Below are 22,038 nucleotides of genomic sequence, written 5' to 3' on the forward strand. Positions count from 1 at the left end.
CTCTTAAGTTTCTCTTATCAACCATGAACTATGACCACATTTTTCCTATGGCTGGATTATAATACCGTGTATCTTTTTGCGGTAGGCTGCAAATTATCTGACAGCAAAGTCTTTCGGAACCACTAGTCTTGCTGGCGGTTTATCACTGGTCTCGCTGACGACATGTCGCTGATCTCGCTAGCGACATAAGTCCTCAGGACAAATTATTTACCAACGTATATGCCCCCATTGATGGGGTCCTTTACATAGCCAGATTGTCAATTCATATCATCTTCCAATTCATATATTATTTCAAAAATAATATGAATAAGTGATATTCGAGTCAATCAATCATATCATTCTTTATGATCATACATCATCATAATAATTTTCAACAAATATCTTCAATCATAAATAATTTTCAACAATTATTTTCAACCACAATTAATTTTAATAAATATTTTCAATCACAAACATACCATAAATTAATATAATTTAAATTTATAATTTATCAGATAAATTTAATAAAAATAAAACACTACTTATCTCTAAAGAAAATTCAAAATAAGGATCATAAAATCTTGAAAATTTTTTCTAAACCTGATACGTCAAATATCATATTTTTGATCAAAATTTTATCAAATAATATATATATATATATATGAGACATCAAAAGAGAGCAATAATTGCCAACAACCCAAAAGAAGGGTAGTGTAATTTTAGCAAGCAATGATTATAAACTATTAGCTGCACTATAAGCTTTCCATATTTGTTTGCCTTCAACATCACCCACGGGGACAATCAAGTTATCAGGTTTTGAAACTCCTTCGAAGACTATTTATTGGCGGCTGTTATCGATTGTCCCAGTGGGTCACCAGGATACGAGCGATGTTGAAGGTAAGAAAATATGGAAAGATCCATGACCTTCCAAGATGGCAGGCATTATTTGATGACAGAACAATATTTGAGAGCCAATATCAAGATCAGCCAATATAAATCTAGACTGAAATATTATGAGCCACTATTGTTCCAGCATTCCAAAACATTGAAAGATTTTCCCAATATTTTGTTGGTGGATGCCATAACCATAAAAAGTGGGATCCCGGTGAAGATGAAAACCTTTCATTGATCTAAGAGAACAGGGGGGAAAAAGCGAAAAATTTACCCTACAGGATTATTTTCATAGTCATCGCCACTCCGATCAGAAGTACATTCATAAGCTACGGGATGGGCCACTGCTGATTAGAGGCGACAAGAATGCCGTGATTTCCTGGGCTCTCAGAATAGCATAATAGAAACTAGCACATATTGCAAACTAAGCACAGACCATATGACAAAGTCGTGCAGTCCTGAAAATTCTGGTACTCGGTATAGTAATACAACTTCAGAAATCCCCGTCGACATCTTTTGACCATGGTGCATCATGCCCTGCTATCATACCTAGTGCGAAAGACCAAAGAAGATCCTCCTTTAATGATTGATCCCACCGGTACCTGTTATCATCATGTAAGAGCACTAAGAACAGCAGTATTCATGCACGAGACGAGAAATCCTCTAAACGTTAAGAAATATCCACTTCTACCTCCTTATTCAAAGAATTTTGACATCATTTTCCATACGTACAAGAGGATGAAAACAGCATATTCATCTAGGAGATCCAAAAAAAAAGTCAGAAACAAATAAGCTGCCATCCCCCAATCCAGGGAGGAACGAAGAAGCCCATCTTGCATTAAAATTGTAGAGAACCCAAACAATGACTTACCTACAAGATGAACAAATATCAACCCAACAGTTGATGCAAAATAATACAGAAGAAAACTACTAAATGAACTCAAGCATATGTTGCTAAGAACAAATAAAATATTATGCGGCATACGCGAAATTCTCTCTATAACATTTTCTAATTATACACACACTTACATTTTTCATGGCCTAAAAAGATGGTAATAAACAAAATGACTCCAACCCAAGAAGCCTCAAAATGCCATTTTCTTCATATCATGATTGTCTGCCAATATAGGAAACCAGCAGAATCTGCCTACCAAGGGGCAGCACTGCCCTGTACTGAGCCGTACGAGTAAAACAAGCATCATCAAGTCCCAATTGCAGCCCGTGGGCTTGAAGAAGCCATGCTAAGGGAAGAGACGATTCGAGAAACAAGCACGGGTTCATTACTGACAGCTTTGGATGCTGCAACATCTTCCAAGCGCTTCCAGGTTAATTCTCTCTTCTGTTGCAACTCCTTTTCCTTTGCTTCATCTTCTTGGAATCTTATTAGACATTCCTCAAAAAGCTCTTGGTCAGCATCTAAAAAGAGCTTCCTCACATTCAGTGTCAGGCTCTGGACAGCCTGGTTCCAGTGCTCCCTGGTGTTCCTCTCCAGAGCTGGGAATATAATTGGTAGAATAACCTTCCGGTTTGGGGTGATCAAGTTTCTGACATGATCGTTATTCCAAAGAAACAAAGCTCGCTCTGCTACCTGAACAATCCCAACATCAATTCAGTGTCAGTTTAAGAGAACAAAAACTTCTTATCTTATATATGGTTAGTATCAAACAATAAAGTGAAACTTCAAAAGAACAATAAATTCACAGAGAACATGCACCTGATATAATCATTCCTAAAGTTAGATCATTTCTTCAAGTGGGAGGGAGGCCCACCCGCACTTTAATTACCTAGATAAAATTCTTGGGAATGCACAATTAAACCTAGAACATCTAGTCCCTAACCAGAGGGATGTGACCATTAGGGCAAACCTCCATTCACTTACAGTTAGGTTTCTTTTTTTTTTTTTTTTTTTTGACCATACATTTCTTACCCCCATATAGCTGGTGAGGTGCCGGTGCACGTCGCAAGCTGGTAATATGAAACATCACGCTAAGAAAATTAAAAAATATTAAAAGAATGTGTTAAAAAGGCACTGTGCTAACCATGCCAGGTGCTCATACTGGCCCAGAAGGGTACATGCCAGTCGACATAGTAGACTTTCAGAACCATGATTTAAGGCCACTTCCCAAGCTTCATGAGAGAGAGCAATTACTGCAATACTTTACAGGAAACGGTATCCAACATATTATCTACATCTCTTTTCTGCCATTTGTGCAAACAAAATGCTGGAATGACAAAGTGCATACAACACAAGTGAACAGCTTGATGGATAAATAGCCAACTGCAACTGAAACTTCTTTGCCAGGCAAGTCATGGAAGAGAGAAATGAAAGTCTACAACTGGATCAAGACACAGCATAAAAGAAGCCTCATTGATGAGGGACAAAATTACTTCTGAGAAAAGCAGCAGGCAAATACAGTCACTATATACACACTTGTGCATTATAAAGCAACCAAAAGCAAAAGGAAATGAGAAATTAAACCAATAAAAAAATATAATAAATTTTGCCTTCCATGCAAGTATTCATTGAAGAGATTACACTAGGTATCATCTGCTATTAAAAAGCAACTTCCATGAAAAACAATTGGATCAATGTATAGGGATTTTCCCAATATTCTAAGCACATACATACATATATATATATATATCCGTGCGTGCGTGTGTGATACACACACACACACACACACATATATACATATATATATATATATACATACATATACATACATATATATACATACATACATACATATATAAATATATATCCGTGCGTGCGTGTGTGATACACACACACACACACATACACACATACACACATACATACATACATACACACATACATACATATATATATATATACGTGCGTGTGTGCACACGTGCACATGTGTGCGTGTGTGCACACGTGTGTGCACACGTGCACATGTGTGCGTGTGTGCACACGTGTGCTGCGCGTGCGCACACGTGCGCACACACGCGCATGCGCACACGTGCGCACACACGCGCATGCGCACACGTGCGCACACACGCGCATGCGCATGTGTGTACGATTAAGTTGAACCATACACCAAATCCTAATTCCTTGGCAGATGATTTTACAATTCAAAAATCAATAATGAACATCAAATTGAATTTGACAGAATATGCAGATTATTTGGCACAAAATACAAAATGTGACTGATCCACGAACGCTAATGCTGATGCCATGCAAACACAAAGAATTAGATATATGGTAAATAATATGTAGATATAGTTTAAATAGATATACCCAGTGTTAATTTTAGAAGAAACAATTAATAACACTCACAAAGGAAATTCTGATACACCATTAGTTTCCTGTATAAGCCAACAAGTAACATCCTGCAATCCATCAAACATCTTCAAATTGTTTTTCTCTAAGAATGCCTCTCAAAATTTGTTTGAAACAATATTAATCTCTAAAAATGATTGCCTACAAATTAGCCGTATATGGCAGGCATGGATATATTTTCCATAAATGGGGATTATTTTGCGCTGGAACATTAAAGAACCATCATCATCCCTCTATTCAACTCATCCTCCATGTGTATCATCAATCACACTATTCCTGCAAACCACCACTTACCACGTCTAGTGGTTTTCAAAGTAGGTTTTGGTGGAATTCCCACAGTATCAGGAGTATGTGCACAACAATTTTTATTATAATGAGTAAATATAGTATTAATGCGTAAACATGCTTACACATTCCCATGCAGTTTTGTCATCTGTTTTGAGCCTGTTTTGTATCATTAGTATCTAATATATTATACAAAGCTAGCAGCTATGACAAATTACCCAAAAAACAAGGTTTTAAGCTTCAGCAACCAACTTGTTTCAGCTAACACCAAACCAAAAGCAATTCCCAGTTTCAGGCTCAGTCAGTTTTGGCAGTTTTATTTAGTCTTGGCTAAAACAAGCTGGTTTTAGTCCAATTTTGGCCAAACTGTCCAAAATTTATTGGTGTTCTTTAAATTTTATTTTCATGTTTACTATCATATTGGGAATGGTTCTTTATTTCTGTAAGTACAAAGGCTATATAACATAGATCTTAAGCAAAAGTTTTTCAATTTTTCTGGAACTAAAAGAGGGGATGGATGATAAATATAATCCTTGACAGGCCAAGGCCTCTAAAGAGACCCTTATCTCAGTATTCTATAAGAAGCAAAATGGATAACTAAATACAAAACATAATGACACTCTTTTGTTATAAACATAACATTGTATGGTTACACATTTAACATAACAGCCACCTAAACTAAAAAAATGAAGAAAAAAATAACTCAAATTTAATATATTTATGTCTGCAATTAATAAACATGAAGAAAGAGATTCAAATGCATGAAGCACTGAAAAACATCAGAATTGATAAAAACAACAATACATCAAATAACCGAAGTTCAAGAAGCAAATAAAGCATATGTCCATATCACAAATTACAAGTATGCTTTATTAGTTTTGTTTATATGCCATATGAACTTGGCCTAAACCCTATGTAACAGACTATTTTGTTGTGTAATTACTATTCTGGACTTTATTTTTCCATTTTCAAATTATTTCTTTTCCCAAACTCAAATCTGCAATACAAAACTACTGAAACCACTGAAAAAAACCAAACTGATCATTAGACCTTGCTTAAAACCTGCTTGGTATACATGTTGCAATCAACACAGATATTGAGGATTATTTATAATCTTAGATTTCTGTAGATTAATTTAAAGTTTAAACAATGTTGTGTGTTTAAATATGCCTTACATTAGCATAAAACAATTTAAACAGACTCATGTCCTTCCATAAGATTTTATTGTGCCACATCATTTTATAGACTCATGTCCTTCCATGAGATTGAATTTCCATTGTTGACACAATACAATATGATGTGTACCATATCAGCCTCTGATCAACATAAATTCAGAAGAGATACTTAAATTCTTGAGATCAAACAACAATGCTCAAAAAGGCCAATATGACAAGCAAATTAAATCTCAACTATTATTGATGGGAAGGAAGCATGCACGAAATTTGAGAATCACATGCTGTGTTGAGCTTCTAGTAAATTATACTACAAGGAGATGGATCTACATCAATCATTAGGGTATGTGGTTCTATTACGCCAAAAGAGCAAGGTTTTAAGTTTCAAATGAGACCAAACTAAAATTAGTTCCCACTTTCAGATTTTTGTCAGTTTCAGCAATAAAAGTCAATTTTATTCAAAAACTAGCCAGTTTTGGTAGTTTCCCTAGTTTCAGCCACAACTAGCCATAGATGCTTTTTTCTGAATTTATTTATTTTTTTAGTGTTTAAAATCATATTAGGGTTATCCCTTTATCTGTTTAAGTACATAGGCTATCAAGTATCAATTTTAAACTACTTTCTTTCTTTGAGTTAAAAGAGTAGATAACAAATGTAACCCTTGATGGTTTAAGGCCTTTGGAAAACCCTTGTCGATTTCAATGTATTATATGATCAATAATGGACACAATGGAGCTAAAGTTAATTTGACAAGCTACACAAATGAAAATGCTAGGTGTCCAATGCATGGTAGATTAAATGTAATTATAAGCTACCTTGGAAGAAAAGCAAGTAAACCAATAGCCAATGCAAATTCAAGCTTGGTTCAAGCAATTGACAAGTCTAGAATGAGTAAGCATGCCTTGAAAGGAATTTCGATGTTTTTATTTTGTTTGAGTTAGCAAAGAGTCACGATGGTTTATGTTCAGGACAAGAGCTAGAGACCATTTTTAGGCCTAATATCTCAACTATTATAATCAAGAATTTAAGCACTAACATGTATTAGCCAGTACCAAATCATATCAATAAAGTATATCATACCACTACACTCCATTCTAGTATCATTACCAACATGTGTTGTACTAAGGTTCGTCGTCTTGATATTGGGCCCCGTACTAGTGCCAACCTGTTAATATGATAGTATAAGGCCGGTTCGGCATACTGAGTATCAGTACACTCTCCGTACTGCATAACAATACCGAATCAATACCAATATAGTATGTCCTATATCGTTTGATTTGATACGGTATGGCAAACCTTATTGTGCACTCATTTTTGTTATGCTTGTAGTAAGACGCATCCTGTATATCGGTATGGCACCACATTTACAGTATTAATAAAGTAATAGCCCAAGCACCAAAATTAGTACGTCCAACTTTGATTATTATGCAAATGCTCAAAAGCATGACTCCATCCTAACTTCACTTTTAATTTTATTCCCAAAATATCTGATCTTAATGAATGAACTTCATATTTTGTTTCCCAAAATGCAACTAATGGGCCTCAATGTCCTGGAACATTCCCTACTTCCAATCTCTCAAGTGCATCATGTGTACTCGGCCCTAGCATAGTTGAAGTGAAACCCAAATTTTCTGATTTTCTATTTGGATCACAACAATCAAACTTTCCTTGGAGTTTAATATTACAACAAGATTGTATGTTTAAGCCAATAGACGAAGTTTCCATCAAGCATACGATATAGCCAAGTTACTTCTATTCGTGTTGAGCATCCCCACTTTAGTTCTTTCTTCATATTACTTCTCTATTTGCATGTTCATTGGGCATCGTGTGTTTGTGAATATTGGACCACATTAACAACAAAAAGATGTTATATGGCCAAAAACAGACTGGATACAGTCAAATATTGGCATATCCACATCCGTTTCCATATTCATTCACCAAATACGAAATCAATATGGTAATAAATGTGTATCGGTACTTGTTCGAAATGAACATGGATACAAATTGGATATTAATCACATCCATATTTGTTTATTGTAGCCATATTTGTTAAACAAATACGGATATAAATTAGATATTATTTCAAATTAATATTTGAACTCGGTCACCCAAACTGATCTACCGACGCTATCTAGGTCACTGGTTTCCTATGTAACAATGAGTTGACCAATCAACCTAAAAAGTGAACGCCCTCTTGTGTTTTGTACACTCTCTTGAGAAACCAGCCACCATCTTCTTTCCCTTGTCCATTAAACACCAATCTATCTTCCTTGTCCTCTCTCCCTTTCCCTCTTGGCACTCCACCTAAAACCAGAAGGAGAGATCACCATACCCTACCAGATCTAGGTTGCAACACCTCCAAGGCCATGAGATTCGGCCACCCCATCCCCAGGGTTATGAGATCCGACTACCTTGTCTTCGTTCTTGCTAGATTTGACAACCTCATCAGCATTGCTATCAGATCCAACCATTGTTGCTTCCATTCCCATTAGATCCAATAGTCTCTACTTCGTTCCTGTGAGAATTAGCATCTTGTCATGAGATCTAACCAGCCCCCTCTTGCACGATCCGACTGTCCTACCTTAAAACAGCCACGAGACACACCAGAACATAGTAACCTGCATGGGCCAAGGCATGGACTTGCAATGTCGCAGTTTTTTTTTTTCCTTTTCCTTTTTCTTACAGTCAAGCCAAACAGGATAGAACCTAGGTTCACCACATAGTTTGAGTGATTTAACCCTTCAAGTCATCCGATCAAAAGAGGTTTTTTGATATCCTAAGTGCAAGTCCAACCTAACCTACAAAGGTTGGCCAATGACAAGTCAGATAGGTTGAACCGACCAACTTAACTGAGCTTCTAAATACTTGTTCAGATACAAAATGATCTTTTAAACAAAGTTTGATGATAACTAGTATTGAAGATCATTACATCAAAGATGACAAATAATGAAGCAATTCCAATTATTTATCTGACTATGATTCCAGAACAAAATAGATGTGGAAGAATTAATTAGATTATTAAAATCTAGACATATAAATGGTTTTAGCAATATGCATCCGATGTATAGGATCCAAAATGAGAGAAAAAACTTAGAAACTGTACCCATATTCGACAAAAATTTCCTTTGTATCCAAAAAATCAAGGCAACCAAGCCCCAAAAAACTCCTTCCTTTTTTCTTTTCATTTCAATATTCCCTTTTTTCATCATGAACTATCCATTACTTCACCAACTTGTAAACGCAACTGATGTCCAGCACCAGCATCATAAGGAGAAGAGCTGAGAGGAGAAAAGCGTTCTCTCTTTATGCTTCGATCAGTGGAAAAGAGCCTGAAAGTGAAAACATTTAACTTGGTTGAATCTTGCATTCAGGTCCAAACTAATGAGAAAGCATATGTTTTCCTTCTGCTTGATAGGATTTCAAATCTAAGAGCACTTGTTATCAGGGTGCAAATGAATCGAGCTGCTCGTGAGCTACTCGAGCTCAACTTCATTCGACCATTATCAAGCTCGAGTAGCTCGAATAAATTTTCAAGTCAAGTTCGAATAGCAAGATACTTAGCTCAAAAACTCATCAATTTATTCAAATTTATATATAAAATATATCTATTAATATATATATTATTAGTAGGCTAGGACTCAAACTCGAGCTTAAGTATGGCTTGGTTGATATTCAAGTCGATCTCGAGCCTTGTCATTTTTTTCATCGAGCCGAGCTCAAACTTAGAATATTAAGACTCAATCGAGTTTGAGTTGAGTTGAGTTTCGAGCCCAAGTATTTTGAGTTGAGTCAAGCTCAAGCTTCTAGCTACTCAACTCGGCTCGACTCGATTACACCCCTAACTTGCGAGGATTTGACGGTCACACAAGGGCCAAAGATGAGGATGATCTTTTGCATGAATGATAGGGATGGTTTTTTGCATGAAAGACCTATCTTGAACCCAATAGAAAATCTTAGCCAATACTTTCCATTCATCATTTTATTTTAAATAAACTTTTAATTAACAATTCCTAATTGATACATTTTGTTAATTTTGGATTTAGCATATTAGTTGAGATCTTGATAATCCATCTGAATATACCAACAAAATCTCAAAGAAACCTCGGATCTTTCCAAATTTTCCCACATTCTATCTCAGGGGATAAACCAAGATCTCAATTCATCTTGGTGTTGGACACCCACCAAAATGGCCAATATCTCAACCTTTAAAATCTTGACCGTTGAAAATTTTACTACTAGGTGAATGAGGGGAAGTATAATAAAGAACACAATAATGAACCGAGCTTTCTGGCCTTTATCCATGAGCGGTATGAGAAGGTAGGCTTCAGTTAGGTCCCGAAAAAACCTAAACCAAAAATATTAGCATGTCAGCTACCAAGGAGGAAAGCCAGCCATTTATGGGCTCATTCACCATTGAATCTCCTTTAGCATGCATATTCTTCAAGTTGGGAAGGGAGGCCTATATTCTCGATTGACCACACCAGCCTTAATAGCACCAGCATTATATTAAATTTACAAACTAACTTTGCAAGTTGATGGTATTAAGTTTAGTTGCTGGGAGTATGGGCTCTTTTAGGGGCCTGATAATAGTAGTTAGGTAAGTAAAACTGAATAATAGGGTTTTACACTGAACCAATTGGATGACCAAAAAAAATAGTTACAAAATATACTTCAGCATGATGCAAAAAGGAGTTTCTCTATGAGCATGGACTTTCGAAATAATTGTCAAAAAAAAAAAAAAAAAAAAAAAGAGTAAGAGAGAAGCAATAAATGAAGGCTTTCTGGGAGCGAGCTTGTTGACAAGAACTGCTAATCCAATCTCCTTAGAATAGAGCCGGTTCTCCATAATCCCGTTCTTTTCCAAGGACTGTATCATCTTCATTGTTTATGGATCTAATCTGATTTAAATTTTCCACAGCTTGGTTAGATTATTGATTAGTTTTACTACATTTAAGCTAAGAGACATGCTAAACCTATGCATGCATGCTGGCGAATAATGCCAATATGAGATGGCACATATCCAAAGAGAATTCAATGATCCCTTTCAAGGATTGGTTGGACAAGAAATCCAAACTTCCAAGAAAACTAAGATATGTGCATCTATGCATCATTAACACAAGGATTAGTCCAATAGAAGGTTTCAAATCTCATGATATGTCCCCATACATTCCATGCACTGTTAAAATACAAGATGCCATGCTCCTTCATGTACTCACAACTTATCAAAGTGGATGTACTCTATATGTCGATACAAGTTGATATGATGTGGGTTATGCGGTCAACACAACATGCTTGAGTTTGAAACCTTGGTCCAACATCACTTTTTGAACTAAATGTGCTTCCTGTCCTGATAGTACATATCTACCTTGCCATTTTTGCCTCCATGATAACTAATAGCATTAAAAATCCTTGTGCTTCTAGTCATTTGCCATATTCAAACAACAGTCCAATGTTGTCATATGCATCTTGAAACTCTATATACCACTATAAAGATTTCTTCAACATACGTCAATCATGTTCAAAGCAAAAACTCACTATTTAATGCATCCATCAAGGAGAACATAATGAAAGCCAATGCGGCTTATATAGCCAAAATTGACAAATTAAACCTGACCTTTAATAACAGATGCATCCTCTAGCTTTGCCACACACACACATAAAAAAGGCACAACTCTTTGCTTCAACAAATCAATGTTTTAACTTAATGATATCTCGCCTACTACAGCTATAGTTTTGCCATGTGGTTACATTGAGACCTCCTACAACTGTAATTTTCCATTTGCTATTTAAAAAGGGCAAATAGATGAACATTCTCGAATACAACAAGCATGGTTGGCTTTTTTTTTTTTTTTTTTTTTTTTTTGCGGTAGGTAAGAGATGGTTGGCTTTCATGTGGGCTCCTTTGCAGTGATATTCTTGCTGATAGTTTATCATGTCCACCATGCTCCATCACCACCTTCATTTAAAGTTTGCCCAATCCTCCAGTTACTACTAGTCCAAATGACAATTATTGTCAAAAATATAGCTTTTTTAGCTAATCCACATTTAATAATTTCCAGCTTGGGCCAAAGAACCATGGCTCAACCTCCATCCACAAAGCCATTCTCTTTGAGAAGGAGAGCTATCAAAAATCAATACATTTGTGTAACTTCAGCCAATTCACATATTACTGCCAAAAATTAATATTTTTGTTGCTTCTTTAGTCAACATAAAAAAAAAATAAAAAAAAAACACACAAACAAAGCACTTGACAGGTTGCATATAATCAACCTTTATATGGATGAAACTTCCATTTAGGGTGCTGCATTGCTTCAAAATCTCTCCATATTTATATGAGAGATTTGATTCTCCATATTACACCTGAATCTGATTCTATACCCACTACCAATTATTTGTAATTAACCTCCGGAAACATATCCATATATCATCATGACCCAAGGTTTGCTGTGCCAGTACCGAAGGTTGGAATGGTCAATCAACGGCATGGTTTCGTACCCCTTCATGCTGGCCAGTATTGACACAACAAAGAGGGCAAGGGAGAGGGAGAACGGGAGAGAGGAGAGGGAGTGGGAGAGGGAGAGGGAGGGAGGCCACCAGAGTCTACGAAGGGCTAGAAGAGAAGCTCCACCCTCTGAACAACCACATAGAGGACAAGGGGTCCATCGCACAACACACCACCCCCCCCCCCAAAAAAATAAACTTTTTTTTTTAATTTTGCAATGTTCTAGTGAAGTTGGTAACAGGCGGAGCTTCTCCTAGAGCCCTCAGCGGATGTCGGCGGCCTCCATGACCCTCTAGCAGCCTCTGATGTCCCTCCCTTCGCCCCCCTCTCACCCTCTTCCCCTTCCTCTTTTTCCTTCTTAGTCATCTCCTTGGTGGTTCTTGTTTTGAATGCCGGAACCATCCTAGCCACCAGCATGACTCGGTATGCCTCGAACCAAGCTATTCAGAATAGTTCCACATTCCTTGCCTCTACCTAAAGATACCCCATATGAGTTGATTAAAAAATCATGGTTACACTCTTCTCCACCAGCATTCACCCTATTCCTTAAAGATTTTCTTCATAATAAATGGACTAGTACATCCACTGTACACTTGAACCAACAATAAATGCAGTGAAATCTTCTTCAATCCCACTTATTTGACAAGGCTGGGGGATGCATGGATGGGGTTAACCAAGAATAGTTAATGATAAAGTAGTACAAGGGACAACCTTGAGGAACAAAGGGTACCTCTCATGGCCAACCTTTATTTATTCATGTTCAAAGGATAAGCACACACAACAAAACCAGCATGTAGACCAAAGGACAAGCCTTGTGCCAAGTGCTGGTTATACAAAGGCAAAGCCATTCATTTGGAAATGAATGTGCAAAACTTCAGACTACATATGAGAGACATTCATTTCATTAAACAAAAAAAGAGGAAATCATGAGTTATCCCACAACTTGTCTTTAGTGTATGAAAATATTGAATTATATCTTCCATTAGAACCTAGTGGCACAGGATACATCATTTTTTGGTAAAATACTAGTATGAAAAATGAAAAATACAGTTTTTAACATTTGAAGAGTGAGAGATCATTTTTTGTTGTTTGCAGAAGAGACTAGATTCAAAGAAACCCTACATGGTAAGTGCATCATCATTGCCATCATCATTGTCGCCATCATTACCACCAACATTGTCATTCCAGCCTTTTCTAGTATATAATAATATATTATGAAGTTCTATACATCAAGAATAAGATGGACACATTCAATCCAAATGAAAATTTTATGAAATTTGAGGAAATAATTAAATGGCAGGCGATAAAAGAAATAATATATTTTTCTGATACTATAATAAGAGATCATGCGCATACCGATTGCAGGCCTGCAAAACCTAAGGTTAATGAATAGAAAATGATGTAATCATAGACTATGAAAAGAATTGATAACTATCTGTACAAGCATACATATTAACACTTTAAGGACCATTGATTGGAGTGTTGTAAGTGTAAAATATGCCAGTGTTATGGGAGAAAAGCTATGGAAAAACAATATAAATTCACAAGTTCCCTAAATTGGGATTTGTTTCAAGCTTACAGTATTGGTTGTAAAATTTTTGGTTGTAGTACCAACCAAGGTTTTAAGTCCCGATGAGATAAGGGGCATCTCAGTCATCCCATTCCATTCCTGTGAGAAACGAGACCAGAATAGGGTTGGGACTCCGAAATCCATTCATTTAGAAACAAAAGAAGAAAAAAGAAAGAAGGAAATGAAAGAAAGATAAAGAAAAGTAAAAGTAAAAGAAAAGAAGAAGAAAAAGGAAACAAAGAAAGGAAGGGAGAAGAAAAAGAATGAAAGAAAAAAGAAGGAAGAAAGGAAAGAAAGAAAGAAGTGAATGAAGAAATAAGAACAAGAAAGAAGAAGAAAAAGAAAAGAAAGGAAGGAAAAAGAGAGGAAAGAAGGAAGAAAGGAAAGAACGAAAAAAAGAAAGGAAAGGAAAGAAAATAAGAAGGGGAGACAGACGGAGAGTACCTATGGGACTCATGACCGACATTGCTGTCGGGACAAGACAGGACATGGGGTGTCCCACTCCATAGAGAAATCCCCCATTCCAAGGGATTTAAAACCTTGGTGCTGACAATAGTATGAGTTTTTAGGCAATGAAAATAAGATACATACATTTAAATGAAAATATCACAACGATAAAACTTGTGCATAATCAGTTGATGTGATGACACAAGTTCAAACGACAATGCCATTTTCATTCCACAGAGAAGTAATGGAAGCCCATTACATGAAAGACCAACCATATAGAAAATAAGATATTAACTTCCACAAATGTGTATTTTTGTCCACTGGTGCACTTTTTCTGTTTGATACATCTTATGTAATGCTATATTCTTAGATAACACACAACCAAAGAATTTTTATGCTTCATTTAATTCAAGGAGCTATTGTGATAAATAAACAAGCAGATTGATGCATAGTCTGTTGGAGGTTTTATCTTCAACAATTGATTTCGTTAATACACATACTGGAGTGAGCCAATTTGGGGAGACAAATAGCAGTATATTATTCGAACTTTAAATGACACTATCATATAGCACTATTTGCCTTAGTAAAACAAGAGTATGCTTGTCCTATGAATAGACTTGAGGATTCACTACACATTCTAGAACCCAGGGCAAAGAATGACACAACATTGGCAAGATCAATTGGAAAAAAAGCTTCGCACTAGGTCTATGCTAGACTTGTTCATTGGTGGAACAGCCCACCCAGCTTGATCAAGCCTAAAGACTTTCGAACGGGCCTAGACCTCCATTTTGAGCCTGGCAGGCTGCATCAGGTCTAAAATATAAGCCCGCTCGTTAAACAAGCCAAATTTGTGTTTAGATAGGGAAGCCCGACCCAAAGCACGGCTTGGCCCGGATTTATATAAAAGATTACTCATATAGCCCAACCCATATACCTACGTAGGCCACCCATCCCATCTCCCTTGTCCTATGCCATCTTCACTTCTTACTTCCCCTCTCTAGCTGCCATTATGGTCGATCCCTCTTCATCTTCTCTAATCTCTCTCTATCTCCTCCGATCGACTCTTTGGCGTCAACCTTTGTCGGACCTCTATCCCGTTTTCACTGTCTCTGACATGAGCTGTCCGAGCACTGTTAGAGGCTAGGTTCAGGTTCCTGTATTAAAGGTCATGAGTTCAAGCTAGGTTCAGGTGATTAGAGGTCATGAGTTCTACCACTCAAGCTCAAATCCCCATCAATGCTGCTCCCTCTACTATGCCCCTCCCAAATCCTCCCTCCTCCCCTCGACCACAACCATCGCCGATGATTTGAAGCAACAACCATTCGCCCTTCCTCACAACCACCCCTTTGCCTTGTCCTTCATCGAGGAGGCCACCGCTGCAAATACCACCTCCACATCAAGCCTCCTCTACACCCTCCGTCGTGACTTGAATGCTCCCCACCCCCCACTCGTCACAAACACCCCCGCCTTCCCAACTCAACCTCCATTCTCGTCAGCCCCCACCTTAATCTCCACAACTGTGACCACTCCCTTATCTGATCTAGCAACATTGACTCTGCCTCCGCCACCACAGCACGCTGTCTTCTCCACCATCAGCCCTCATCTTCACCTATAGCACCGTCATGCCTAGAATGCTTCGTGTTTGCCACCTCAATGACATCTAGGAAGCCTGAAGTCTAAGTAAGCACCGAGCTCGGGCCAGGTTTGAACTTAGCTAGTTTTAATTATATCTAGGGCTGAGCTCGACCCAAAGCCAGCTCGGCCAACCCATTGAACATGTTTATTATGTGCTATGAAAACTATAATGTTTATTGCATCCTATAAACTCAAACTCCTTAGAATTATCTATATCAGCTTTGAATCATCAAGAATAAAATTTCATGATAATTTATCCAATTAGATAGTTAGCATCTAAATTAATAATTGATTAAACAACTCAATACATCTATACCTTATGAAATGATATTATATTTTACATAATATAGATATTAATGTCTAGGAATGAAGACACAAAAAAATCTTAAATTTAGTAAAAATAGATCCTAAGGTTATTGATTCCTCCATAATGGTGGTGCTTGATTGATGTGCAATGGCAGTGATGTGTAGGTGAACGCAAGGAATGCTGAACTGATCCGAATCGAACAATTTAGCTTGTATCAAATTGAATCGATGCTGACTTGGGGCAGTTTAGCTGTATAGGTTGATTCGGTTATAAATCGCCCCGATATTTTTTCATTGAGATATTATACCAATTTGAGAGCCTTTAAGGGCTCTCTCCAACTCTCCACTCTCACCATCTCGCGATCCCTCCTCCACGTCCTACTTGCCATGAGCGATTGATCCCTCATTTAGGGTCTCATCTCAATATCAATCTACACACCATTGCTCTCTAATTAGGAACTCATCAACGATATCACCACCTGTGCATCCACCCCTCTCCCCAATGGCACCGGACCATCCTCTCTCTCTCTCTTAGGTGAGCAAAGGCCTCCCCCCTCCCCCCTCTCCTCTCCTTCCTCTCCCTCCTCTCCCTTTCCCTCATCTAGGGTTTCGCCTTGACGTTGATCTATACTAGATTACTCCCCAACCTCGTCCTCATCAACAATATCACTGCCATCACCTTCACCTTACTTCCCAACAGCATCGGCCCATCCTCTATTGCTGTTAGGTGAGTCGAGGTCTCTCCCTCCCCCTCCCTCCCTCCCTCTCTTTCTCTTGCTCTTTCCTCTCTCTCCCCTATTTTCACACACTCAGGCAAGGCATGATACTAACTTATATCCTACCGTACTGCTAGTCAACTAATATGGTCAAGGTTCGCTATCTCAATATCGGACCCCGTATCATACCATCGTATTACAATATTGATATGCGATATGAGACAAGATGATGAGATATTCCAAGTGTCAGTATGCCTACATACTGATTCGGTATTGGTATGGTATTATATGCTCGATATGGTACAGTACAATACGATGCCAACCGGTATGACAAACCTTGGTATGAGCAACGATACCAGTTTAGCAAACTTTGGGTGAATGTGATAAAACTAAGTAGGCCAGTCTTGAGGTCAAACAAACCAAAAAGCTAGCAATAATTCCAATAATTAGTAAAACATTAAAAAATGTTCAAGACAATCTGCATGTGCAGGATAAGCGATAATGAAAGTTCAGCATAAAGTGATTCCAACATAGGTCAAAGGGTTGGCCAAAAGAATGATGTGCAAGAAATCAGTGAACATTATTTCAAGACAAGTCGAGTTTTGGAGCACTTCACTTTGAGAATAGAAACCAATGACGAAGTAGAATCCAAATAACATGCTAGCTTAAGCTTATTTATTTAGTATCTTTGTTAGTTTCTATTTTCACAGGTGGCACTATAGAAAGCCATTGAATCTCCTAGTTAAACAATGAAAATCCAATATTATTCACCTATTTTCTCACTTAAATGCAACCTTAGATTGATGAAATGGGAAAAGAAAAAAATGATGTCACAGATTAACACACACAGCACATCAATGACAAAAATAAGATCCTTAAGCAAAATTGATTAAGATAAAAAGCAAGAACTGAGTTTAGAAACAAAAGAAGACACAAAGTTAGCAGTACATAAGTTGTAAATATTCTAGCAATCTCTCTACTAACCCCTTGTTTGACAATACCAACCTTAGGCAATTTATAATATGGGCCTTAGATTCAACTAGAAGACTCAACTCAAGGCTAAAACATTATTTGCTAAATGCTTATACAAAAAGCACAGAGAACCAAAATAAATTCTTCAATAATTTATGGTTGCAACTTTCTACTAACTTGTGACCATTAAAACATTAAGATTTTACAAATGAATGTGAGATATCACTAGATCTCAAAAAGTGCTCCTGATGAGTCTAAGATCACTGAGATATAGCGATGGACGAAAAAGCTAAGCCTATGGAAAGCTTGCTAATTTCTTAAAGATTGCAACTAATTTTGATTGCTCGCTTAGAAGGATCTCCAAATCTATGCTATATCAAATAAGATGTTAAAATTTGATTTTTGTAAGGATTGGAACCTATGGATAAAATTCTGGAACTCTTCAAAGTCCATGAAAAAGAAAAGAAATTCTCCTTAAAGTTGGCTGTTAGTACCATTTTGTCTTCATTCATTGTAAGCTCGATCATCAATAATTGAAATTCCTATTCCATTTCCACATTCATCATTGAACTTTCCTTGCTTTCCACCCCATGCTTCTGGACAGATCCAAACGTTCACTTACAATGACCTCATTTGACTTCTCCAGAACTGAAGCTAACTTTGTATTCATAACTTATCCTGAGCTTCCTATGCCATAATCATTTTTGATGTCTTCTGTTAACCATACCATGCATATACCTTTTAACCTTTCTCTATAGTGAACACTTTACATAAAAGAATCATCCATAATCTCTCATGTACAGGATATCTCCACCAAAATTGAAAACTTATGCTATGATACATGAATAAATCTTCTATCAACCAGAGAAAAAAACACAAGAAAAGCAGAAGAGCATATGAAACCAAGCGAATATCTCAGGAATTGACTACCTGAAAGTGCGAGCTATTTAGCAACGGCCAATCTGCCGGAACAAGGGCACCATACACCTCTGGAACTCTGCAACCTGAGTGGCTTCCAGAACCTCCTCCAGCTCCCCAAGAAACATGACTTCCTTGGAGCTATTGGTGATTGGCCAGTACTTCAGGAGCCCCCTGATGACAGTATCTGCCAGCTTAAAGTCCTTCTCCACGAACTGGGTGATGCAGTACGAGAGCTGCTGGTGGTACAGAGCCACACACTTGGGCTTATGAAGCGGGATGAGAGCGCGAACGAGGAAGAGCTTATGCTCCTCCTTGAGCGGCAGAGCGAACCCGTTAATTATGCTTCCCAGTATCTCCAGCAGCTCGGCGATCCCATTGTGCTTTTCGGTCTCGAAGATGAAACGGTAGAAGATGTTGTTGATGGCTTTGCGGATGAAGGGGCGGTGAACCATGAACTTGCCGTACACGCGGTGGAGAATCGTCTTGAGGTACTCCCGCTCCCGCTGATCCTCGGAGTCGAAGAGGTCGAGCAGGCGCAGCACGAAGGAATGGTCGATGTAGCGCTTGGCGAGCTTGGCGTCAGTCTCCGACGAGGCCACGAACCGCAGCAGGAACTCGTAGACGACCTGGAGGTGCGGCCAGGCGGGCTCCATGGCGGGCTCCTCCTCCTCGGCGTCGAACCCCTCGGGGAGCCCCCGGAAGGTGGAGTCCGACATGGACGAGGGCAAGGTGCGGAAAAGGTTGGCGGCCACCATCCGCGTCGCCTCCTGCATCGCCGCCTCGGGGAACTTGGTGGTCGCCGTCGCGACATAGTCGACGAGCTCCAGCAGCGTCTGCCGCTTCACCTCCTTCTCCCGGAGGTTCTTGGTGGGGTCAGTGAAGTCGAACACCACGCAGCACATGACCATCTTCTTCAAGAACAAACTCGGTTTCTCCGAGCTGGGGACGTCGCGGAAGATGGGCAGCGGCTCGTAGACCAGCGTCTGCACAGCGGCGGCGCTGCCATGGCCGTTGCTGCCGGCGGGCTGCGATGATGACTTCTTTCCGTAGGCGGATTTGCCGGCGGCAGCGGAGGTAGAATTCGGGGTTCGGCCGGACGAGGAGGCGGCGCGGGGGAGGCCGGCAGTGGGGCCCGGGGAGGCGATAAGGCCGTCGGGGGAGTCGGCGGCGGCGGAGGATTTGGAGGAGGGCTTGCGGGGCAGCTTGCCAAGAATCTGCTTGATCATATTTACAGGGAGGCAACCCTAAGCAAACCAAAAACCCTAAAACCCTCCCAATCTTGCATCAGATCCCCCTATATCCGCATACCATGGCACAAGAACAAATTAAATTGGAGCTGGTTAGACGGATTGGAAGGAGATTGGGAAAGGCTTGGAGGGGCGATAAGCAAGAAGGAGCTCTCACTATTTTTTTTTTTTTTCTTTTTCTTGCACTGCTTTAAAGGATGTTGTTTTCGTTATGGGTAATAATTAGAGGAAAATAAATGAATGATTATTAGAAGACAGAAATGGATAGAAGGGAATGGAGGAGGTGTTGGGTTAGGGGGTGTCCGTGGAGAAGAAAGAAGCGATGGGAAGCGGGGAGGGAGTGAGAGAGAGAGCGTGCTGGCGCAATTCTGGAAGTCGGACAACGCCGGCAGGGTGCGTACTGCGTGTGCCGCAAAGCGGGGCTGACACGTGCTGCTGGCACGCGTGACATATGTGAGGTCCTGCTCAAAAAATCAGCACCTCGTCGCTGTAAATACGGGACTTACGGAGGGGCGGGATGGGAAGGTTAGCTCCCCCTTCGGACGATGTTCCACGTGTGAGTGATGGGATTTGTTGTTAGCTTGTATTTGGCACTTGTCAGGAATTGAGGCCCGTCAAACTAGTTGCCAACCGTGAGGAAGAAGAGGGTAATTCGGAAATATAGCAAAAGTGGAGTCCTTTGAAAAATGGGCTATCATCCGAAATGCTTGTAGTTACTGCATTTATAGCTACATTTTCAGTTTTGTTTCACTGTATTTGTAATTATTGTAAATAGAATTTGATGTACAATGAGCTGGAAGCTCCAAATACAACAAAAGAGCTATCCGCAGCAGAGCAAAGCTAAACCAAAAAAAAAAAAACGCGAAGTTAGTACAAGAAGCAAGACAACAGTGAAAAGTAATTAAAAAAAAAGTGCTATGATACATAAAAGTGTGATGAACCGGACAGAACCTAATAACAAACAGCCGGAGGAGCTTGAGTACCATCAGTTTCTGGATCATACTGATGAAGGAAAAACTGTAAAATGCCAGGAACTAAGATCTTAGTTGGTTGGCATCCATCTCTCTACTCTATGTATCCGTTATTCAAATGTATGTGATGGTTCTAACAAAAAAAAAGTTATATGATGGAGAAAAATAGCAATTTTTTGAAAAAATTATGAAGCACACATCATATTACAAATATCATGTTATCTATAAATTAATGTTTGAGCTTATATGTTTTCTAATTCAATTATAGTTTGGACAGCCTTTTGGTCAATTTATGCTCGGGCTCCCACTTTTATTATTGGTTGCTTAATAATTTGCTCCTTAAAATAAGATTTAAACCTGGTTAATTTTTTCTTGATTACTGAACAAGTTTGATTTTGCCTTTATATTAAAGCAAGCCCATTCTACTCAGCTCAATCATATATTAGAGTATTTACATAATATATTTATATTTTATATAATTTATACTAGCTATAAATAAAGTAAGCAAGAAAAGTTAAATATTTAGCTATATTAAAGTATTTGGGCAAATCAAATGCACTCCTCGTGACAGCTCAAAGTAACTCTATTTATATGAAAAAAAGAAATAGAGATGCGTTTGGCATGATCCCTCCAATAGTATTTGATATAAAAAATAGAATATAGCTCCCTCCTCCCCCCTCCCGCTCCCCTTCCAAAAAAACAATGAAAAATTTCAAATCTAAATAAGAGTATAACCATAATTAATAAATGACCAATCAAGAGAAAGATCATTGCCCCGAGTGAAACTAAGTTTGCTTATAGAGCTCAATATTAAAATATTTGACATTGATTTTTATTTTTGCATCAATACGGTCTTAGCTATCCCACAAAAAAATATTGAAATATAGATTTTTAAAAATTAGTCGATGTACGTAAAATACATGCCACATCAATTTTTATATTAATTAAACTATCTCATATGGTACACCATTTAGTCCGGCATCTAAAAATGCGAAGTTCCACTTATCTCTCCAATCATATATAAAGCAGTATTATCGGAAAAAGGTTGAGTGTAACCCTCGTTGTGCATCCTTCCATTCAATTGAAATCCCTGCTTTACATTAAAAATAAAAACATAGCC

At 38.4% G+C, this 22,038-nt stretch overlaps 1 protein-coding gene across 1 annotated transcript; it reads right to left on the bottom strand.

Annotated features, from left to right (window-relative positions):
- Positions 1-1,651: 1,651 nt before the first annotated feature.
- LOC105052835 (serine/threonine protein phosphatase 2A 59 kDa regulatory subunit B' gamma isoform) lies at positions 1,652-20,358 on the bottom strand. The gene is given in 3 exon segments (XM_073244270.1): positions 1,652-2,458; positions 18,710-18,729; positions 18,732-20,358. Coding segments are annotated over 3 exon segments (1,602 nt in total). The 5' UTR covers positions 19,927-20,358; the 3' UTR covers positions 1,652-2,071.
- Positions 20,359-22,038: the final 1,680 nt, after the last annotated feature.

This window comes from Elaeis guineensis, chromosome 10 (genome assembly GCF_000442705.2).
Source record: "Elaeis guineensis isolate ETL-2024a chromosome 10, EG11, whole genome shotgun sequence".
In the NCBI taxonomy this organism is placed as follows: domain Eukaryota; kingdom Viridiplantae; phylum Streptophyta; class Magnoliopsida; order Arecales; family Arecaceae; genus Elaeis; species Elaeis guineensis.